The sequence below is a fragment of the Myiozetetes cayanensis genome, unplaced genomic scaffold, assembly GCF_022539395.1.
Source record: "Myiozetetes cayanensis isolate MyiCay16 unplaced genomic scaffold, myiCay2020 scf1, whole genome shotgun sequence".
Classification (NCBI taxonomy): domain Eukaryota; kingdom Metazoa; phylum Chordata; class Aves; order Passeriformes; family Tyrannidae; genus Myiozetetes; species Myiozetetes cayanensis.
The window spans coordinates 99,912,650-99,932,991 of record NW_026086604.1 but is presented as its reverse complement, the minus strand read 5'-3'; the positions used below and the strand labels follow the sequence as shown (position 1 = coordinate 99,932,991).

Here is a 20,342-nt window from a genome sequence, read left to right as displayed (position 1 = left end):
TCTACTCATTTGGAAAATCAGCACCTTTTATGTTGTATTCATTTGACTTACCTAGCCTGATTCACTTTGTAAGTGCTGCATCAGCCTTGATGCTTGGTTCACTGGTGACTTTGTCAACACTCCCTCTTCCAGATAGCTGCCTAGCATCAGATTTCCAGTATCTATGTGTATCCGTGTTCTTCAGGTGTAACCAAGAAAGTATTAGAGCTTTTGAATAATATACTTTAAAGGAGCACCAGAGTGTTAGTGTTTTTCAATTTTTGGAGGTCACACCACATTATAAGCAGTTTTTATGTTGGGATATTTATTCAGTACAGATCCACATTGTTTTGAAATTCATGGCTTTTAGATTTGAACTGGATATTCAAAAAGTGGAAACACATTTCAGGTTCCTTCATTTCTTTTTATGATGATAGCATTTGGTGCCAAATGGGGCATTTTAATCACTTTTTTTAATGCTGAAATTATGTGATTTTTTTTTCACATTCCACATCAGAGAAGTAAGGTAATTAGAAGAAAATACTCATTTGTGTGTCTATAGAGGTGTACTTAACAGTCCACCGAATTGTCATTTGAATTTCAAAATGCTGTGAGAAGCACGGGTTTACATTTGTTTAAAAAAAAAAAAAAAAAAGAAACAAAAGGAAAGCCTCAGCAAGAAGTTTTTTGCAGGGCAAGCACCATATGTAGTTTTATTTTATTGTATATGGTGGTGATTTTAGCTTTCTAAGGAATAGAGAGCTGGAAGTAAACCTTCATCTGCACTCTGCTGTTTTGTTTTTTCATCATTGAAACTTCATTGGTTTTAAAACTACAGGTGTGAAACTTTCCTCATTAAATTGCATACTACAGTTGATAGGGCACATCCATCTAAACCATTATCTTCTCTCTGGAAAATGAAAAAAACTTAAGTGTTGCTGACCTGCTTTATCTGAGCATCATTATAGCAGAGAAGGAAATAAGGGAAGGCATGCTCTTAGAATATATAAGATATAAGAATTCAATGCATCTTTTAAAACAGCAATATTTAGGGAGACTGAAAAAAAGGGCTTTGTATTATTTGGCATTACGTGGTTCTCAAGCCCATCAAATGCAGCTATTGAAGGTAACTAGTGTGTGAACACTCATGTTGGTATTGATTATTGCAATAAATTTAAGGTAATAAGACTGGAGGTAATAAGGCAGGAGGGAATTTTGGGACAGGATAAACCTAAAAGTCAACATACTGGGGGTGAAGAAAATGCTGGAAGAGGGCCTGCAACATGAGCTACTTTGTTGAAGCTTTAACTTGTTTTTGCCTCATTGAAAATGAAACACTTGTATGCACACTTCGTATCCAGGTTTTCTTTCACTAATTTTTCTCCTAATACTCAAAACAGCCTCTTCTTTTACTGTGTGTCAGGAAGAATGGCACAAGGTTGGAGGAAAGTTAGTGGCACTGTTGGCACATGGGATGAAATGGTGACCTTTTACAAAATCAACACAGAACTTTCAGCTGAGAGTTCAGGATCTCCCCAGAGAGTTCAAACTTGTGAAGTCATTTGGACACTGTGACAATCCCTGGGAATGGGGATTATGCCCACTGAATTTAGGTTTGACAATACATGATTGTGCCAGTGAAATATTTGTCCAGTTACAAGATTGTTTCACCAGTCATGACTGCCAGTATATCTCAGTGCTTTTAAAGTACCCACAAGTCACACTGGTGATGGCCCAGGCAGCAATGTCCGTACTGGTACCAGCACATGCCACGTGCCAGCTCAGTGTGTAAAGCTGCCCTATTTTTTGTAACCTTTTTCTTTAGTCAGTAGTAATCCCTAGAGATCTGCTTGATTTGACTAATCATCACTGGAGTTAAGAGGGTTTACACTTTCATTGTCTTTTAAAAGTGTTCTTAAAAGAAAAAGTTAATGGCTCCTCAGTTTCATCTGCTTTAGTATCTTTATAGTTTTGCTTCTTGGCATATGTGTTTTCTTCCATTAGTACTATTACTGTTTGCTATAGCCAGACTGCCATAAGTAGGACCCGTTGTCATTGCAAGTGGTTCTTTTTGTGCATAGCAATGTCTGTGATTATTAAAGAAAGTTTCTTTCTTTAAATAAAAGCTTTGACTTTTTTATTAGATCTAAAGGCTATTAAGTTTTAAATGCCATTTGTTTTTCATTAAAAAGGCTTTTCTATTTTAAATCCTTGACTTATTTTTATTTGAAAAGTAATATTCAGCCTTTTTTTTTTAATTTATTGATGCTTAATCCATCAGCTAAATATGGAGTAGTAATCCCATATGGCAAAGTAGGCCTTGCTGTGCATGCGAGTGTGTGCACGTGCATATGCACATGAATATTTTTATGCTTCCATCTTTCTTTATTTTCTCTTTTGACTTCCTCTTCCTCTAAATTTGTCCTGATGCAGAAATTATGAATGTTGATTAAAGATTTATTTATATTCATGTGCAGAACTATAAAATCAACTCAGTCCTGAAGGGAACTAGTGTTCATGCATCTTTTCTTTAATCCTGCTCATATTTAGAGGTGCTCTTTCAATGTACTTTCTAAAATAAAAACTTCTACATGTTTTGCTCAGTTCATCTACATTTAGTTGCAGTGCTACCTCCTGTTTCAAAATCAGACAGATAAACCATCTGCTGGAGGCATATGAGCTTTGTAGACAGGATCAAACCTACAGTTTATCAGCTGTGCCCTTGTTAGGTGTTGTCATATTAGTCGATAACAATCTTTGCTGTGGCTTTAGGGAGGAAGTGGGAGGTGGCATAAGAAGCATGAAAGCTGTTAAGCTGAAAGGCACACGTATTGCCAGTAGATCTTGCTGACAGGAAACCTCAATTTGGTTGTACTGCAGTTGTAGTGGAGCTGAAGCAACAGTTTGTAACCACAGAAATACACTAAAACAGCAGATCACAATTTCTGCTACTCCTCTCATCTGGTGAATTTTTACACAGAATACAAGGCTTCCCTCTACATCATCCCTGACCTAATGAGTCGCGCGTAGAGGAGACGCTCCCAGGTGGGGGACCCTGCAGTGCCCCAGCTGGGGAGGGAAAGGGGCTGTCGCTGAGATCACCTTTAAAGATTCACCCGCAGTGGTTTGTTGCAGAACTGATCAAGAGATATTGGTACCGGTGGTCAAACAAAACGTGTTTGGTTTCCTGCATACCACCCAAAGGTTTTGTTCTTGCCTGCCACCATCACTGACACACATTCGTGTGTTAAAGGTTTGACTGACTGTGGTTGTACTTGAGTGTTAGAGAAGTGACCACGTAAAGAAACACTGTTAAAATTTCCAAAGACACAGCATAAAAATTGTCATGCTGGGCACAAATTAGCATGAATCCATTATGGTTTTGTGCCTTGACACAAAACTGTAACATGAGAGAAGTGATGCTGTCCTGAAATAAGCTACAAAAAACCACAGTGGGTTTGTCAGCTGTTTTTTCCTGAGTAATTTGAACAGGCATTTCTGTGATTACAAGAAGTGTAAAGGAAGGAAAAAAATATACTCTTATTAAATTTAAATTATTTAATAGTCCTCTTGACCAGTTGGTTATGAATTATGAATTACAAAATTTTTCAGGGGTGTCAACCTCTGTAGCAAAATCTCAACCTCTTATAACTCCAGTTTGGCATCTTCTGTTCTTTGTCTGACAGATTGTGCTTGGGAAAGTAGTTTAATCTGTCTGTTTTATACTCATATTCTGTATAAAATTTACTAAACTACTATTGAATTAAAAATATTTCATGTTTTTATTTGTTTTGACAGTTCGTTTTTGTTTATGCTTTTCCCCTTTATGTACAAAATTGATTCTCCTTACACTTTTTGCATATACAGGCTGCTATAGATTGATTTCAGTGGCAACTATTGCAATTTTTTTTGAAATACCAGTTCTGTAAATACTTAAGGTCTCTGTTTATTTAAAGTTAAAAGTCTTCAAGCATGTTTTTTACTTCCTTTACTCACTGTGGCTCTGTTGGTATCCTTTTTTGACCAGCTGATATTTGGGGAAAAAAATTGAGTAGTTTTGAAGCTTATGGGAGATTCTTTTGACTTTATGGGCCTGACCCTGAAACTAAACAGCTTTTAGAAGAACAGATAATAGTTTTAAGGTTGCAATCTTGAAAATACCTTTTTCTACATGTTAACCTTATAGGCCTGAATTTTATCATCCCGTAATTCTAAAAAAGGAAAATACAGTACTACTTCCTAATTTTTAGCCTTTAATCCAGTGTGAAATTGGAAATGTTGGTTAAAGTTTAACCTAAGTGACCAAGTGATATTTGAGAATAAAAGATATTAAAATTATTTCAGTTAACAGAGAAGATGTACTCAATATTTTCCTGAGTCCTTGGACTTACCACACAGAAGTGCTTTCCATGACAAAATTTAAAATCTATATGTAAGGTTGTTGCCATATGCAGAAACTGTTGTCCAAAGGAGGGATTATATAGAGTAAGAGAAACATATTTACAGGAAACTGGGGTCTTTTGTCAACAAGAGAAGAGGAAAAAGTGTGATGAGGGTGATTAAGGAGTTCTCCTGATCAAACTCCAGTCTGTCCCTTGCTATGTATCTTATTATTTGCTTTTTCTTCTGAAACGGTACCATTTCATTTATTTACATATTTTTTTGTGTTTGAACATTGCAATGGCCTCTGTGATGACCATCTCCCCAGTGGTCCTGAAAGTTAATTTTTTTAAGCAACTAGATCAACGTAAGGCAGAAACTTTTCAGATCTGTGTCATGAATTTCTAGTCTGTGCTCCTACTCCCATGCAGAAACCTTCCAATTTCAGGTGGACTGTGTCTGGTTTTGCTACGGTGGGTATTGGTGGAGACTGAAATTTACAGCTTAGCTGGGAAGAAAACCCTGGGGAGATAATTTCAGGCTCTTAACTTATTCACTAGAGAGTGCTGCTTCTCATACAAATTGCTACAAATCTCTGTACTTAGTGAGGCCAACTATGAAATGAGAATAATAATGCTTATGCACCTTTGTAAAGTGATTTCAAATCTACAAATGGAAATTTAAGTTCAGAGCATTATTATTAACAACCACATTTTCCACATAAGGTAATGAAGAAGTGAGAGGCATAGTTCCTTTTCGTAGTATCTTCTTCCAAAATGTATTAACTTGCTGGCCAGGGTGGGTTTTCTGTGCCTCTCTGGACCTAACAAACAGCTGATAAAAGTCTTTTACAGCTAATGTTTAATCTGCATAAATTATGTTTTAGATATTCAGCCAGAATTTCCTCTATAAGTTAACCCAAATGTTGTTTAACACATAAAAAAGTGATTGTCAGGATAGAAACTGTTTAAGTTTTTAAGGAAACTTTTATTTTAAGGAGGTTGCTGTAGACTAACTATCAGATGATCAGCAGTTCTATCAGTTGAACTAATCTGTTAGTGCATGAAGCAGATGAAGAAAGCCAAAGGTTTCCTCATGCAATCATACTACAAAAATCATTAGATTAAGAAAGAGTAATAAACATGATACTGTTTTAATCACCCTTCTGGTTTAAGCCTTTAGGAGTTGCGATTTTCAAAGGTAACTCCTTTGCTTTAAAGTCCAGAAAATAAATGTATGAAAGTCATTGGTAAGGCTGTGCGTGGGATGTTTTTAACACTGAAAATGGCAAAAGCCATTGATTTTAAAATCTGTCAAGCCTTTGAAGCACTGTAAGCAGTTGTCTGTTAAATTTCAGTTTCTGATTGAAAGTACCAGTATGATTCAGATTGCACTAGGTTTTAGGAATTAGTCTTGTGCTCAGTAGGAGGCTGATTTGGCAGAGGTTCTGGCGGAAGACCTAAGCACCGTTAAAATGGAAGCAAATGTGTAGTTCCCCTGGAATGGATAAGGTGGCTTTAAGGTTCAAATCTAAGCCTACACTACGGTGCTGTTCAGGTGGATTTTGTGGAGTGTGTCACTGGTGTCTCAAACTGGGTGTGCTGTATGTTAAAGGTGTTTCTAAAGGACAGCACTTAGTCGGTGAGCTCTTGATATCTCTTTCTCGATATGATTCCTCTTGAGGCTGTGAGGACGTGTGGACAGCTGTGCACACTCAAAAGGCAAGGAGACTTCAGGAAAAAAAAAATAATAAAAGAAGCTGTAGAGAGAGGCAGTTCTCTGCAGGTTTTTTGGAGGATCACAAAAAGCCATGGTGAATTGGGATGGAATAGCAGTGTAAGCACTAGAATATGCATTGAGGTCCACTTTAAATAGTCAAATAAACCAAAAGAAATCAGGATGAAATTATTTTATGATGGTCTTTATATTCACTGCAGGAGAAGCAATAAAGTTATTTATGTTACAAAGTTGTGTATAAGGAACCTAAATTAGGTCTCAGTAAGAGATATTGCTTATTTAAAAAGAGATGTTCACTAAGGCGGTCATATTACTTTTCTGCTGTGTGGATTTATGGTTTTGAAATGGTTATGCCCCATAACTCTTAATTAAGCTTGACAGTTTTAGCATTGAAATTGAAGTAGCTGGTTGGAAAGACAGTCTGCAAACAAGGGCCTCTCTTAATGGTCCCAGAGCTTGTCTTTGTTTACAGGCTTTACTGTATTGTAAGAAAAGGAAGAAAGTAACAGTTATCTTTAATTATACATCATCTGCAGCGTGTCAAAACAAGGGACTATAAACAAGCACAAGTGGCTTATAATAAAAGCGGTTATCATAGACCTTGTGTAGTGACTAAACCTCCCAAACTTTATTGGTGTGACAGGTATCTTATGGGAACAGTTTGTCATAACGATTTGGATGGTCTGCTTGAGTAAGTATTCCAGTTACAGGCGTGACCTACTTTTTTGTGAGCCTGTATTTGCAGAATATGGTGTCCTGTTCTGCCCAACTACAATGATCCCAATAATGCTGTCAGACCACTTACTTGCAAAGGCCTTTTTCAATTTTCTTTAAGAGTTATATGAAGGATGAACAGCTCTCATTGCAAAATTTTCAACATTAAGTAATTTTTTTTATACCTCTGGAAGAAACATCAATATTTTGGTTGTGTTCTCTATTTGTTTCTTTATCACCCAGTGGTTTTATTCCAAGACACAGGTGTTGGGCAGTTCCTGATTTTACTAAGCTTGTTGCAACTATTCAATCCATAGAACTTTGTATTTTTCTGCTAGATGCAGCACAATGACATATTATGGAATAAAATCTAAAGAGGAACTTCATCCAGGTTACATAAAAGTTCTTTACCTGACTGATAATGTAATACAATTTCCATTGCCTTTGTGGGTTTTATCTTTCATTTTGTTTATTTTACCTTGTTTTCTCTAAGTGTAGATTTATCTATTTATAAAATACATAGAAGTAGGTCTTAAAATTTTTTGTTAAAGAAAGAAGCCAGTGGTGGATGTAAAGCTATAGAATGTCCTAAAACAGGTAGCAGAGCTGAGCTGCCTTCATTAGGTAAAAAAATCAACTCTAGAAATAATAAAATGAAGCTCACAGAAACAGAAGTCATAATTTTAGATATGAAATGTTTGTGACTGTTGGAAAATTAGTCATTGCTGCTCCTTCCTATATCTGTTAAAAGAATTCTCATTATAATAGGGAATTAGGTTCCCCTCCTCATTACTCTTTACCAGAATTTTACTCTGGAGGCCCAAACACTCTCCTACTACCACCACTGCTCACGTGGGCTGTTGTTCTGACCACTGTGGAAACTCCTTTTGCCCTTCTAAACCTTCTGGATGGCATTCTGGTCCTTTTATCAGATCCACTCCCTTAAAAGTACAGAAGAATCTACTTTGGGAAAACAGCAATACTGAAAAGGTGGTATGGGCATGAACGTCCTCCCTGGCATTCAGCCCAAAGAGGCTTGAGGTGTTGCAGAACCTAATGGGAGTTAATGGGAGTTTACTTATCAGTCTCACCCATTATATCTGAGGAGTAAATAGTTGATAGTTGCAGAGGTCACTTACAATTTACTCAACTTTTTTTAAACTCCAAAGTCCATGGTAGCCTGGTTGAATGCTATGTGCAGTTAAGGAAGAGCTTAATTACTATGTGAGTGCAGGACAGATATTGCATTTCATTGCGATGACTGAAGGGAAATAGGGAAATAGAAGTCTGTAAATTATCCAAACTAGAGTTTGGCCATAAGCCATCTGTGATTTTTTATGTTTCTTACGAGATCAGGCTGAGAACCAGAAAGGGACTTTTGTTTTTCCATGTTGGCTCATTTACTGACTAGGAGTGTGATCTTCCTGCAGTCACATAATGCTTATTTGCCTTTTCCTAAAAATGCGACGTTTCTGTCTGCCCTTGCAACATTATAATGGAGTTTAGCCCTTGGGCTATCAGCAAATGCCTCTATGACTTTTAGCCACAGCATACTAGTCCTGAACATGGTGGTGTATGACCATACACCATACGACAGGGCCGAGGGAGAATTTGTATACAAAGAGTACAATCCATCCAAATACGTATACTAAGAAGGAACCAAGCTGAGCTTGTTGGTGGGAATACTATGAGCAGTAGGAAGAATGAAGCATCTGAAATCCTCCTCTCTTGCCTTTGGACATCTTACGCTGTGCTGCAGAAAGTTATTCCCTCCTTTTGTGACTGCAAGTGCCGAGTCTTCTGAAGATAGTGAGAGAACCACTCTTCCTGCCTGAAAAATATCCTAGAAAACCAGAGGTTACACTTTTCTCTGAAAGCATATTACACATTAGGAAGGAGGCAAGAGTGGATATAATGTTCCTGTGATACTGTGGTGAAGTAATTGAAGGATTTATTCAAAGTGGGAAAGAGAGGTTTGAGGTAGTAAATGTTGGAGTACAAACTGTATTCAGGTCAGTGGACTGCAGAATTGGACTTCCACATGCTACTCCTGTTTAACTGTTTTATGAAAATAATTCCATTAATATATTTAATTTTGGAGTAGGGAGGAAAGAATCTGCTTCTCCAAGAATAATGTCATGCATGGGGAGGAGAGTGCTATCTTGATTGAATTTGGATGTAAATTCCCTCTGACAGAGAGAGTACCTGAATATGGGTCATCAGCCTCCTGAGGGAGCGCTCTAACTATCCATGCTGATAAAAGGTATAGCTCCTTCCCAGTTTTTAAAAAGGAGATGGCTGACACTGTGAAGCTATATCCAATAGGTATGCTCTGAAAACAACTACTTCAAATGTGTCCTTCAAATGAGATCAGTAGGGAAATGTCTATTGGTGGATAGGAGTGGTATTTTGACATGAAAGGAAGCATGAGGTTCTGTCAGCCTCTTAAGGTGCATCTTGGTGCAAATAGAAATCAGACTTTTATGTGCATAGGAAATGTTAGTGCCAGTAACTGAAGTGTCAGTGGAGTGCTTGGTGGTTTTAAGTGCTGAGCAGTCAGGCACTTATGTGTTCCCATGGATCTTACTCTTTGGTCAGTACTCTAATATGTGAATCATTAGATACCTATTAAATTTTGTTAATCCTTTAGAAAATGCCCAGAGATATTTGTTGACCATAGACAGGTGAAATAAGATGGCATTATACTCTTTGCTGAGCTGAATGTTTGCCAAGGGTATTGTGCTTTATACCAATTTACCCAAAGAGACTACTGACATCTGCCTTCTCTGCCTTGTGATTCCTTGAAGTCACCTTGCTCCTGCAGCGTGCAGATTGAGCTGGTGATACCGACTGCCAGGGGAGCTTGTATGCCGAGTTCTATCCTTAGAAATAGAGACATCCCAGATAACAAGTATTGTTAGCATGAGACATTCAGACAACGTGATACTGTGCTTTTAAAATGCAAGGAGGGCATTATATTAGACCTGGCTATTAGACAGTTACAAAGTGAGCAACTGTCTAGGGTTTTCTTTTAAGGTGGGAACTTCCTTGAATAGTAATAGTGGTTTGGATGTCATTGAAAAGGTTGGTCAGCAATTCCTAAAGTTTTTTGAAAGTGAAGCTATTCTAATATCTTTCTGAGGAAAAAAAAAAAAAGTTAAGTCTAGAACCTAATGTTATGTAGTAATTTGTGTTTATTTTTCAATTATTTTATTATTCAGAAGATAAAATGGAAATTTCATAGATTTTCCTCCAGATTCACTTTCATTTTCACTTTGATGTAGATTTACACTCCAATCCTAATGCTCTATGCCTATACATTTTACACATGAAAGTCAAATTTACCATAACACTATCAATATTTTTATAGCAAGCCTGTATGTCTAATTCTTGTCTCTTAAGGGCTTCCGATTGGTATCAAACTTAGAAGGTGTAAAATGGGTACTGTTTCACATGACAACTTGCCTGTGAATAACGAAACAAAGTATTTAGTATTTTTTTTACAAGGTAGTTGCAATGAAATTCATGCACTTTTAAAGTTTACCTGAAGTATGAAACTTGTGTCAGATTCTGCAGTCTTGGGGACTAGACTTCCCATTCTTCAGAAAACTATATCAGAAATCTCTTTTTCTTTTTTTCTTTTTTTTTTTTTTCGAGTCCAGTCTTGAAAACTGGGAGAATAACATCTCAGCTTAAGAAACTCTGCTGCTTCCAGCTAATTCTGACCTTTGTTGTGCTCAGATTGAAATGAAAGTCCTATTTGCACAAAGCACAGAATGATGGATGTATGGTCTGGCCACATCTCTGGACACAAGAGCAAGGGTATGAGGTAAACCAAGCCCTAGACCTTGCAGTGGCAAATGGTGCTTCTGTCAGTGTTTCCCTCAAGAGCCTGTTTTAGGGTTTTTGTACCCCGCTACCTCCCCAGAGTGACTGGTTACTCCATTGTGTTTATTTTCAGATGAGAGTTGATAATGAGGCATGAGCATCATTTCCATTTATATAATAGTAAGAAGTGATTTCTATTTAAATAGACAATTTCTGGTGATTCAGTTGTTGAATGTTGCCCTAGAGAATTGAATCCTGCCATGAAGTTTCTTCGTGATGCTGGACAATTTATCTAAAACTAAAGATTCACTACTGGGAACTGTGTGGTCTTATTCTGCTTGACCAGACTGAGATGTTTGACACATAAAGAGCAGAAGTCCCAAGCACTCAGAAATGCAGCTATAGGAGTTAGTATGAAAAGACATATCCCATCACACACTGAGATGAGAAATGCAGCTCTCTCATTCTCCAGAGAAGCACCAGAATTAATTGATGAATTTCATTGCAAGGCATAACACCCTTCTAGGAGAAGCAGCGGTTGATGATGTGGGTGGGTTATCCCATGTGTATGTCCGTGTTTGTGACTTATTGTGTTAAATTAGTTGGTTTGAATTCATCCACATATATTCTTGTAGAGGGCTCTCCAGAGAGTAACACGTTGCAGCTTTTCAATGAGACTGTTTGCACAAATCCCCTTTTCTTCCTACTCTTCTTGCTGGAATTTGCCTGGAGAATTAAGAGCTGTAAAATCTTTAAAAATCAATAGAATTTACATGAAAAAATTAACACTAAAATGCATTGACAGGGATAACACTGCCTTTGCACAAAAATCAGTTGGGTATGCATATTTGATTTATTCATTCAGTAAGTTTGAGAACATGTTTGTAAGGTCTGTGATCCTTTTGCATAATTTGTGCTGGTTTATTATTGGAGTTGTCATTCTTATGAGGAAAATTAAATGGCTTGTTTGGTAGCTTGGGATTCAGTGTGGTAAAATGCAGCTACACAATGTTTTATAAGTAGTGGCTATAATTAATGCAATAGTCCTAGCTTAAATGTTTCTCTGAATTAAATCTGACAACTACTCCGTTAGCAAGAGCACAGATGGAGGAAGTGGATTTTACTGACTTGACTTAAATCTTGGTTCAAGAAAGAGAAGAGCAGAATGAAGAGAGTTTTTGTATAAGGTGCACTGTTTGTTCTGTACAAAGCGAGCTTTTAGCCTGAAAGATAAGCTTAAAAAGTAGCATCTTATAATTTGATGTTAAATGCTTTTTCATTTATAATGCCAATAAGCTCAAGTTTTGGGTTAGCACCCCCCACACCTTTCCTACATGATAGATGAAGTGTCAGTTTGTCTCTTAAGTATAACAATCTAAAGTTAGGGCCATATAAGATTACAAAAGTGTCATATAAATTATACTGATGTAGTGGCATTAGTAATCTTAATTTGATAAAGACGTTGGTTAAAAAATAAAAAGAAAAAATTGATAAGCCACAAGCTATGTGACTATTGGCATATTTACATTAGCATTTTGTTTTGGATCAAGAATATGATTTTGAAGCAAGTGTCCTGATCCTGCCTGTTTACCGTGGTTTGCTTTACATTGCAGAGTGGCTTTGGAATATGTAAGCAAATTTCCTTCTGGATGAAAGAAAAATGCGCACCAGGAGCATACATAATGCTCTCCTGCTGCTAATGGATATTTAGTCTACAGAACCAGACTAGCCTTAACCTGAAGTAACCTCCCTCCCTCTTTTTCTTCCCAAAACATGTGTAATGTGAATATCATACCTTCAACATCAACAGTTTTAGTCTGTAGAACTGATTTTATTCTGCCATGCTGCTTGCTAAGGTAGACTCAGATAGTGCTCATAGTTAAGCAAGTTAAGACATTAATTGATAAAACCAGAATCTTGCCTTGTGAGGCAGAAATCAGCTTTCAAGAATAGCAACACTAGCAACTGAATTCCCTGCTAGGAATTGTATCTGTGTAGCAGGTAGGAAACTACAGATGCTGAGTTTCAATGTCTAAAATACAAAAAGCAAACAACCACATTGAAGAAACCCTTTCAGGAGACAGGGGATGCTCCTTAGTCTGATGGACTCATTTCTCCTTAGTTTCTGTCTAATCAATCATTTACTTCATTTCTGATGGGGAGACTGTTTGAGTATGTTTGGGAAGTGGATGGTAGCCCTTAATAAAAGCCCTGAATGAAACGGTCCATTTCGATAAGTTGGCAAGTAGGTCTTCCCAGAGCATCACTTTTGGACTTACCACTTGGAGGCAGTTGCTTACTCGACAGAAAAGGGTGCGGATTTGGTGCTGATCTCCCAAAGTCCTTTATTTTAGTTTTAAAATCTGAAGTCACTTCAGTAATTTTGATCTGTAGCAATAGCCTTATCTAGCGTTGCTGTAGTTGTGCATGAAGATTATTTTTTTCTGTTCGCTATTTTTGTGAACTTCCTACTTTAGGATTTATTATGGGGTTTATTATAGATGGGCTCCCACTAAATATAGCTTATATGGAATTCTTAGAATCACATTTTTTATGTTAATTCTTCTGCAGCAAAAGAAACTTCAACTGCCGTACAAAGAGCTGCCTCAGCCTGTTGCTCTGCTGTCTTATCAAATCAGTTTTGGAATTGTGAAAAAATGCCTTGTCCCTTCCTAAATACTCTGACATTTAAATAGGCAGTGACTATTCATTTAAAAAATGAATCTGAGGGGTAGGAATATCCTGAATATGGTATGGTACTGGAAACCAAATATTTTTATTTTTTTTAATATCATAGTATAGTATCTGTAGATCGATGTGAGAGCGGCAACAACAAAAGAAATTTTCAGTGAGATCATTCAGAGTTTTTCTCTCTCAGAAGCTGTTTTATACTTGGACTTCCACCTACATGATTAGGAATACGTGTAACTGCAGTATGATTTCAATGGATCTTGGTTAGTATCTTTGTTATCTAGATGTATTTCTATCAGTACAGAAATTTTCTGGAAACTGAAACTATCTTCCAGCTTTCAGCTCTGCCCCCATACTACCTGTCTCTTTCTTACTTCTTCCTCTGTACTAAACCTCCTTCTCTGTAGAAGATGTTTGATAGATCACTGGAAAGGAAAGGAATCACTCCTTTTCAGGCAAGCAAGTAAAACACAAATACCAAAACAAAACCAAAACATTAATTGCTTAGTGGAAGCCCCTTTCTGTGGTTGAGGCTCTGTCTTTGAAGTCATATTTTGTTAGTGACTTCAGGCATGCCTGTATCTTATCACAGCATATCCCCCCATTGTATATTACTGCTCATATCATTTCACAAAGACAGGGAATAGTAATGATCTTTCCCAAAGGCCCCCTTGCTTGAAGCACTGAAAGCTTTTTTTCCCCCCTCAGAAAATTCAATAGCCAAGAACCTCACAGTGTGTGGGATAACTCCTAGTGATATTATTCTAACACCGAAAGGAAGCAAAGAAGTGGTATGTATTATTTTACTGGCTACCAGAGAAAAGGTTGTCTTTAAAAATATATGTGCTTTTTGCATGTGCTTTGTAACAGACATACAGCCTGAAGACTGGCATATGACAAGGGGAAACCAATAAAAAATACATAATGATGTTATAAATATTTATAGAATAGCTAGATGAGTATAATATGACAGGGAGAAGCCAAGCAGGCTTTTAGAATAGCAGAACTGTGCTCTAAAATATATTGGAATTTTTCTGAGTGAGTTACAATGGGGTAAAAAGGCATTGCATAGGCTGTCAGGGACATTCACAACACTTTGATTAAAGTAATTTCTGAGCAACCATGAGAAAAGCTTCATCAAAGAAGTGCAGCTAAATAGAAGCTGGAAAGCAGAGAAGGGAAAAAGTTTTCAGAAGCGATGAAGTATTCACAGATGGTCCCAGTAGAAACTTGTAGGGATTGATGATTGATTGATTTGTAACCTCGGAAATTAGGGAAAGGGTTCTCTGTGTTTCCAGCAGGATTAGAAATGATACAGCTTTATCTGAAGACTAGGAATTTTCCAAGTCTGCTAAAAGACTTTTTTCAAACTATATTTTGGATATAACTGCCTGTTGATGTAGTTTTGCATCTGTTAATACATACGTCTTTAACTTAGGCCTGTAAGACTCCAAGGTTTATAAGCAGCCAATAGAAAAATAAGAGAGGAAATAAGTTTGGTTCCATAAATGCAAGTAAAATTTTCCTATAGTCATCCTCCTGTCCTGTAGAAATCAGGCCTTAGTGCACGGCTAATTCATCTACAGCAGGACTTTGACCGTGGGAATTGGCTCCATTTGTTCTTTGTGTGAATGTAAACACCAAGAATAAACTGAAGGTTTTGGAGGGGGGAATTTATTCTTTTTTGCTTGTGCCGCAGGTGGTTGAATTTGCTCAGTCTGCAAAAGCTGCAAAAGTACATAGTGAAAGAGAAAGCTATACTAAAAATGGAAGAAACTGTGCAAAAGACAAGCTCGTTCTGCCTTTAGCAAAGGCCCACAAAAGCTTCTTTCGGTGGAGATATCCATGTCTGTGGACAGGTTATTTTTGCTGCTGAATTCTTACATATAGAATCCTCTTTACCGTTAATCCAAACAGAGCACAATGTCATTAATGATTGGGTCAGGGTGCTAATTATCTTTGTGAAAAATGGATGGGCAGACAGTCCAGGAGATAGATGCTTCCTAATTTGTTAAGGGCTTTTAAAGATAAATGGCCTTGAAGTAGATTTGTTTTCAAATGAATAGCCGGTAGAGTGCTCAGAGCAGTGGCACAGTGAGCTCTCATCCGTTTTTCTCAGGGTGATGAATGTTGCATATTCTGTCTGTTGACGTGGTCTTTGCCTTCAGATGTCCCAATTTATTAATAGTTTTTTAGGGCAATGGTGGTAAATTACTGCAGCCCAATTTTATTACTGTTTTACGTCTACTGAGGACTGAGCCCTGTGTGCAGCTTTGTATTAACTCAGCAAGCACCATTAAAATATTGACATTTAGACTCATTTTGGTGGCATTAATCGTAGCATTAATCATAGCATTTTATCATGTGTTAATTGCATGAAATGACTGGTTTGAAATAACTGGAATGTTCACTTTTCTAAAAGCAGGAGAAGCAATAATTTCCATTTCTCCACTTTTTCAATCTATAACTGTGCTTTAGAGAACTCAAACAAACAACCCAAAACTCACAACCCGCCGCTTCTGAGTGTGTATGTTGGGGGCATCTACTTCTTGGCTTCCTTGCAACAACTGAACATGTAAGCTCCAGGAGTTCTTATGGGCCTCACTGGAAACTCTGGGAAGTGTCATCTCTGAAAATCATCCTCTGAAGTCTCAGTATGAATACCCACAGCCAGGCCTTGGCTTCAAAAATGTACCTCAATATATATAATAAGAGTACTCCTGATGTGCAAAAAATGCTGAAAATCTATAGCATTTTCATATGATGATATAGCTTAAGAGTTTCAAACAGGCACAGAAATGCCTTTTGTTATTCACCAGCAGGAACAGGCTTCCAGCACCTGTGTGTATTAGTATTATCGTATCAGTAAAAGAACCTGTGATATTTGCTGGCTCTTTTCAGTGGAGGACATCACTAGATGATTATGTTTAATATGAGGAGCTGGCAGGCTTTCTCACTTAACAATCATTAGGAGATCTGCTGCTGAGGTCCCATTTTGTGAGGCAGTTGGAAATTGGCACTTAGTTTGAATGTATTGTTTTCAACCTTTCTCCTAAAGTTCAAGGACAGGGCAAAACTGCTCAGACTCCACAAAGAAAAAAAGTTTTTTCACTTTCCTTTGTTTACTTGGTCCTCTGACCTCTCTGTTTATTCCCTATGAAAATTTATTCCCAAAGTAAATTTATTCCCCCATATATACATGAATTAAAAGCAAGTGTGGACCATGTCATCAAAAATGGAAGTGGAAGGCATGAGGGGAGGTATTTCAAAGCACCACACAGAAGATAGTTATGATAATCGTGGACTTTTTGTTGGGGTAAAAATTATCTAGGTCTTCAGTTACGTTTCTCTTGATACTTTTGAAGGAGGACAATACTGTTACTTCTGTGTTAGGGACCTCAGGCATAAAATGGCTCAGTGGGGAAACCCTAAATCACTCAAAAGGGAACATGCAGAACAGTGGTATCTCAGTCTCCTAACCTTCACTTTCTGCTCCTAACCATGCATTTAATTAATTATTTTAAATACTGCTCCTCCCAACTCTCACCCCAAGATGTTCCTACGTCTTCAGGACTTTGACAACCTATATTTTCCCTGGTAACATCGTATGGCTTAAGCCACAGCTTCATCTGTAGCCTTCTGCCTCCTGCTGTACAGGATCTTCTCAAAAGCTTAAAAGACTTTCTAGTGATAGAGGTTTTCTTTTTTCAATTACAGTGGCTTCATATGACCAAATAATGCTTCATTAACCTGATTGCCTAAGGATATCAAGCTCCAGAGGAAACTCGTATTCCTATATGATTGGCAAGATAATTAGGAAGTAAAATAATGCAAATCCCACCACAGGCAGCCATCAAAAGATTTACGTATTTACTCTTTGAATTCAAAGTGTGTCATATCATAAATCCTTTTTTTCTTTTAAGGCTTTTATATCTGTAGGTTTATTATCGACCTTCACAATGCACATTTTGCTGGGGCAGGAGGCTTTATGAGCTCAATCAAGTTGGGCTGGTAAATCCACCGAGATTTTTAGTCTGCAGTATCACCTAGATAACACAGGCTCAAGTACACTTTTGCTTTTACTAGCTTTTGATTTGAAGCTCCTGGGTCATGGACTTTCATTCTTTATTTAGAAAGTGTCTACTCGAGTGGATCTACCACAGTTAGAGCTTTTATGTGATATTAAAACGCAGGCACAGAAGTCACTGATGGCTGCAAGAGTTCTGCATCTGCCAGGAGGGTGGAATATTGGATGTAGGTTAGAGACATCTTCATATGAAGTCTCCTACAACCTTCCCTGTTAATAGAGGGCAGAGTAAAGCTCATGTCGGTATTTGTTGCATCTAGGCAGCAGCAGCAGCAGCAAGTGGGAGATTAAATCAGAGAGCTGTATAGATATGGGGTCCTGTTGAGGGTGGCCTTCAGTAAGTAAAAGTCACTTATAAATTAAACATTTAATAAACCCCTACCAAGGAAAAGGTATCTAATGAAGTTCTGACAGCTTCTCTATCTGAAAACGGTGAAACCTAAGAAGCAAGGAAATTTGTGGAGTTGCTCTAAGGTGGTTGGACTAAAATTAATCTGGCAAAAGGAAAATAAAATACAAAAAAAGGGAGAAAAAAAATCAATATTCTTGCTAATGAGAATCAACATTTATCTTGCAGGAAACCTGAAGTTTTGCCTTCTGATTCTGAACCAGCCTTTAAACAAAGGTCATTTTCATTGTCTGTGGAGCAAAGGTAATAATAACTTACATACATCTTCATTTGCTTATTTACTTAGCTGCTACCTGGCTAATGTACTTCATGTCTGTTGAATTGCAGTCTGGCAATTTCCTCTTTGCTAGAGCAACCTTCTGGTGAGGGCGTGAATTGGCAGAATATGTCCCTTGTTGCTGAATGCAGCAAATGAGCTGATTATGCAAATTTTGCATCTCTGCATTGCATACGTCAGTGGGAAGTTTATGGACTGATCTGTGTAAGACTGTAGCTTTTCAGAGGCAGCTTAGGAACGATCATTGTTTTGCTGACAAAATGTAGCAGATCAATGGTGCGTATAAGAGTCTGGAAGCAAGCGTTCCTTTAAAGGTCGTAAGTGAAATGTGTTAATTTTAATCAAAATAAAATGAACCGTGTAGATATTAAGTTGTGAAAGCAATGGGAATTTGCGTGCTTGTCAGAAATATGCAAATCAGATTTCGCTACCTCTTTGTTAAATATGCACAGTGCTAATCATCATCTCTGGTATGATAACTTCAGGTTTACTGACATTTTGTGGAGATATGTAAATCTCTACAAGCTTGGAACTATTAATTCCACCAGTGCAGGAATGTAGTCCTTCAGAAGCTTTCTGAAAAGCCACAGGAACTGTCTCTAACTTGTTACCAGGTTTTGAACTTTGCAGAGAGATTCCTCTTAACTGACTGGGGAAGATAGAGCTATTTGATTTCACTGTAGGCATAAGGACTGGCAGGGGGTAGCTGTACAGTTGAAACAAATTGGAATAAGTGGGCAGGATGTATTAGTATCACTTAATTCCAGTAAACCCAAATTAGGTGCCTATGTAGCCAGACAAGTGAGGAAAAAAAGGGAGAGAGCTTCACTAGATGATTCAAAGCATCTGAACAAGAGCTGTACCCCAAATGAGCTCTCTTTCATTTGCATAATCAGCAAGAAAGGGAAGTGGAAGGGCTGTCAAGTTATTTTATAGATATGATTCTACTTATTTTTGCATTTAAAAAGATACACTGAGAGACTTGTTCTGTAATAAATAATGCAGGAAAGAAGGTGAAATATATTGATCTTATTTCTTTGTCCCACCTTTCCTGTTTTGAGGGTTGAGGTTAAAAAAAGACACAGCAAATCAGACATGGACAGTTAATGGCAGTATTCAGTGTGTTGTAGTACCTTGCATATGTTGCTTTTGTGTTGTGTTCTGTTAATCAGACTTTGTTTTCGTCTGTCCTTTAGAATTTTAAGTCTTCCTCTTTTGATCTAACCTTGCAGCATGGAGGGCTTCTAATTGTAACATTAATGGTCTCTTAATTGTAGTGCTTCTAAGACCACCTAGTGTGAAACTACCACAATGGGTTCCTGTTCCTTGAGCATAATTGTGTTGAAAGTGATTATTGGTGCTGGGAATAGTTTTCCAAAGAGTTTGTGAGACTTAGTAGCAGAAGTCCTATCTAAGCTAATAAGACTTTTGCTGGTAGGTTACTTTCAGAAATAGGTGGATATTTTCTATCTAAGTAAAATGACAGAGGAAGGTGGTGACATAGTGGACCTGAAGTGTTCTTCTTCAAAGCATCTTCAGTAAGCTTTAGTGAATCCAGGAAAAGGTTTTGACATTGCCTGGATTACAATTCTAGTGGACTACTGTAGATGTCAGCAATCTTCTGAATCCTACTTCTGAAAGAGTTTCAGCAGAGAGACTGTTGCAGGACTAGGAGAACCTGGGGAATTTGGTGTGTGAACTGAAAGAAGTTCTGAAAGAAGGAAACATCCTTAGAAACTGTGAATCCACAGAATATTGCCAGCTACACAAATTGAGGTGAAAAGGGAGAGAAAAATGGAAAGGAATAGAAGGAAGATAAAATATTGTCCAACTTCTTAAAGCTACAGCAATCTTGGGTGTTGCACTGAGTACAGAATGCTGAGACGTTATTTTCAACTAGGTTGTGTCCTGTTAAAATAATTCATTTCATTAGCCTTGTCAGTTTAGCATCAAGTGAAAATGAAGGTGTGATTGATATGTCCTGAGTTTAAAAAAAAAAAAATCGCATCAATAAGTATGGCTATTCTAGGCTAAAATCATCCCAGGTGTAACTCCCCTTGACCTCAAGAAGAAAGTGGTTGCAGCTAATTAGCCTTTGTCTTATTACACACTTGTGAGAAATCTATTTTTACTGACATACTTTTGAAAAGAACTATTTCAGTCTGTACAAGTTCGCATGAACTTCCTTCCCTGTGCATTGTGAAGGACACTGATCAGTTTTCATCACTTCCAAAGGACAT

General features: G+C 37.5%; 1 protein-coding gene across 2 annotated transcripts in view; it reads left to right on the top strand.

The window, feature by feature from the left end:
- Positions 1-20,342, top strand: part of TPK1 (thiamin pyrophosphokinase 1) — a 291,157-nt gene that overhangs the window by 37,282 nt on the left and 233,533 nt on the right. Inside the window, exon 2 of one of the 2 annotated variants that reach the window (XM_050317989.1) lies at positions 17,994-18,068. The exons of the other annotated variant lie outside the window; for it this stretch is intronic. Coding sequence (XP_050173946.1) covers positions 17,994-18,068 — 75 coding nt within the window. The remainder of the gene's footprint in view (positions 1-17,993; positions 18,069-20,342) is intronic. 2 annotated transcript variants of the gene reach the window in all.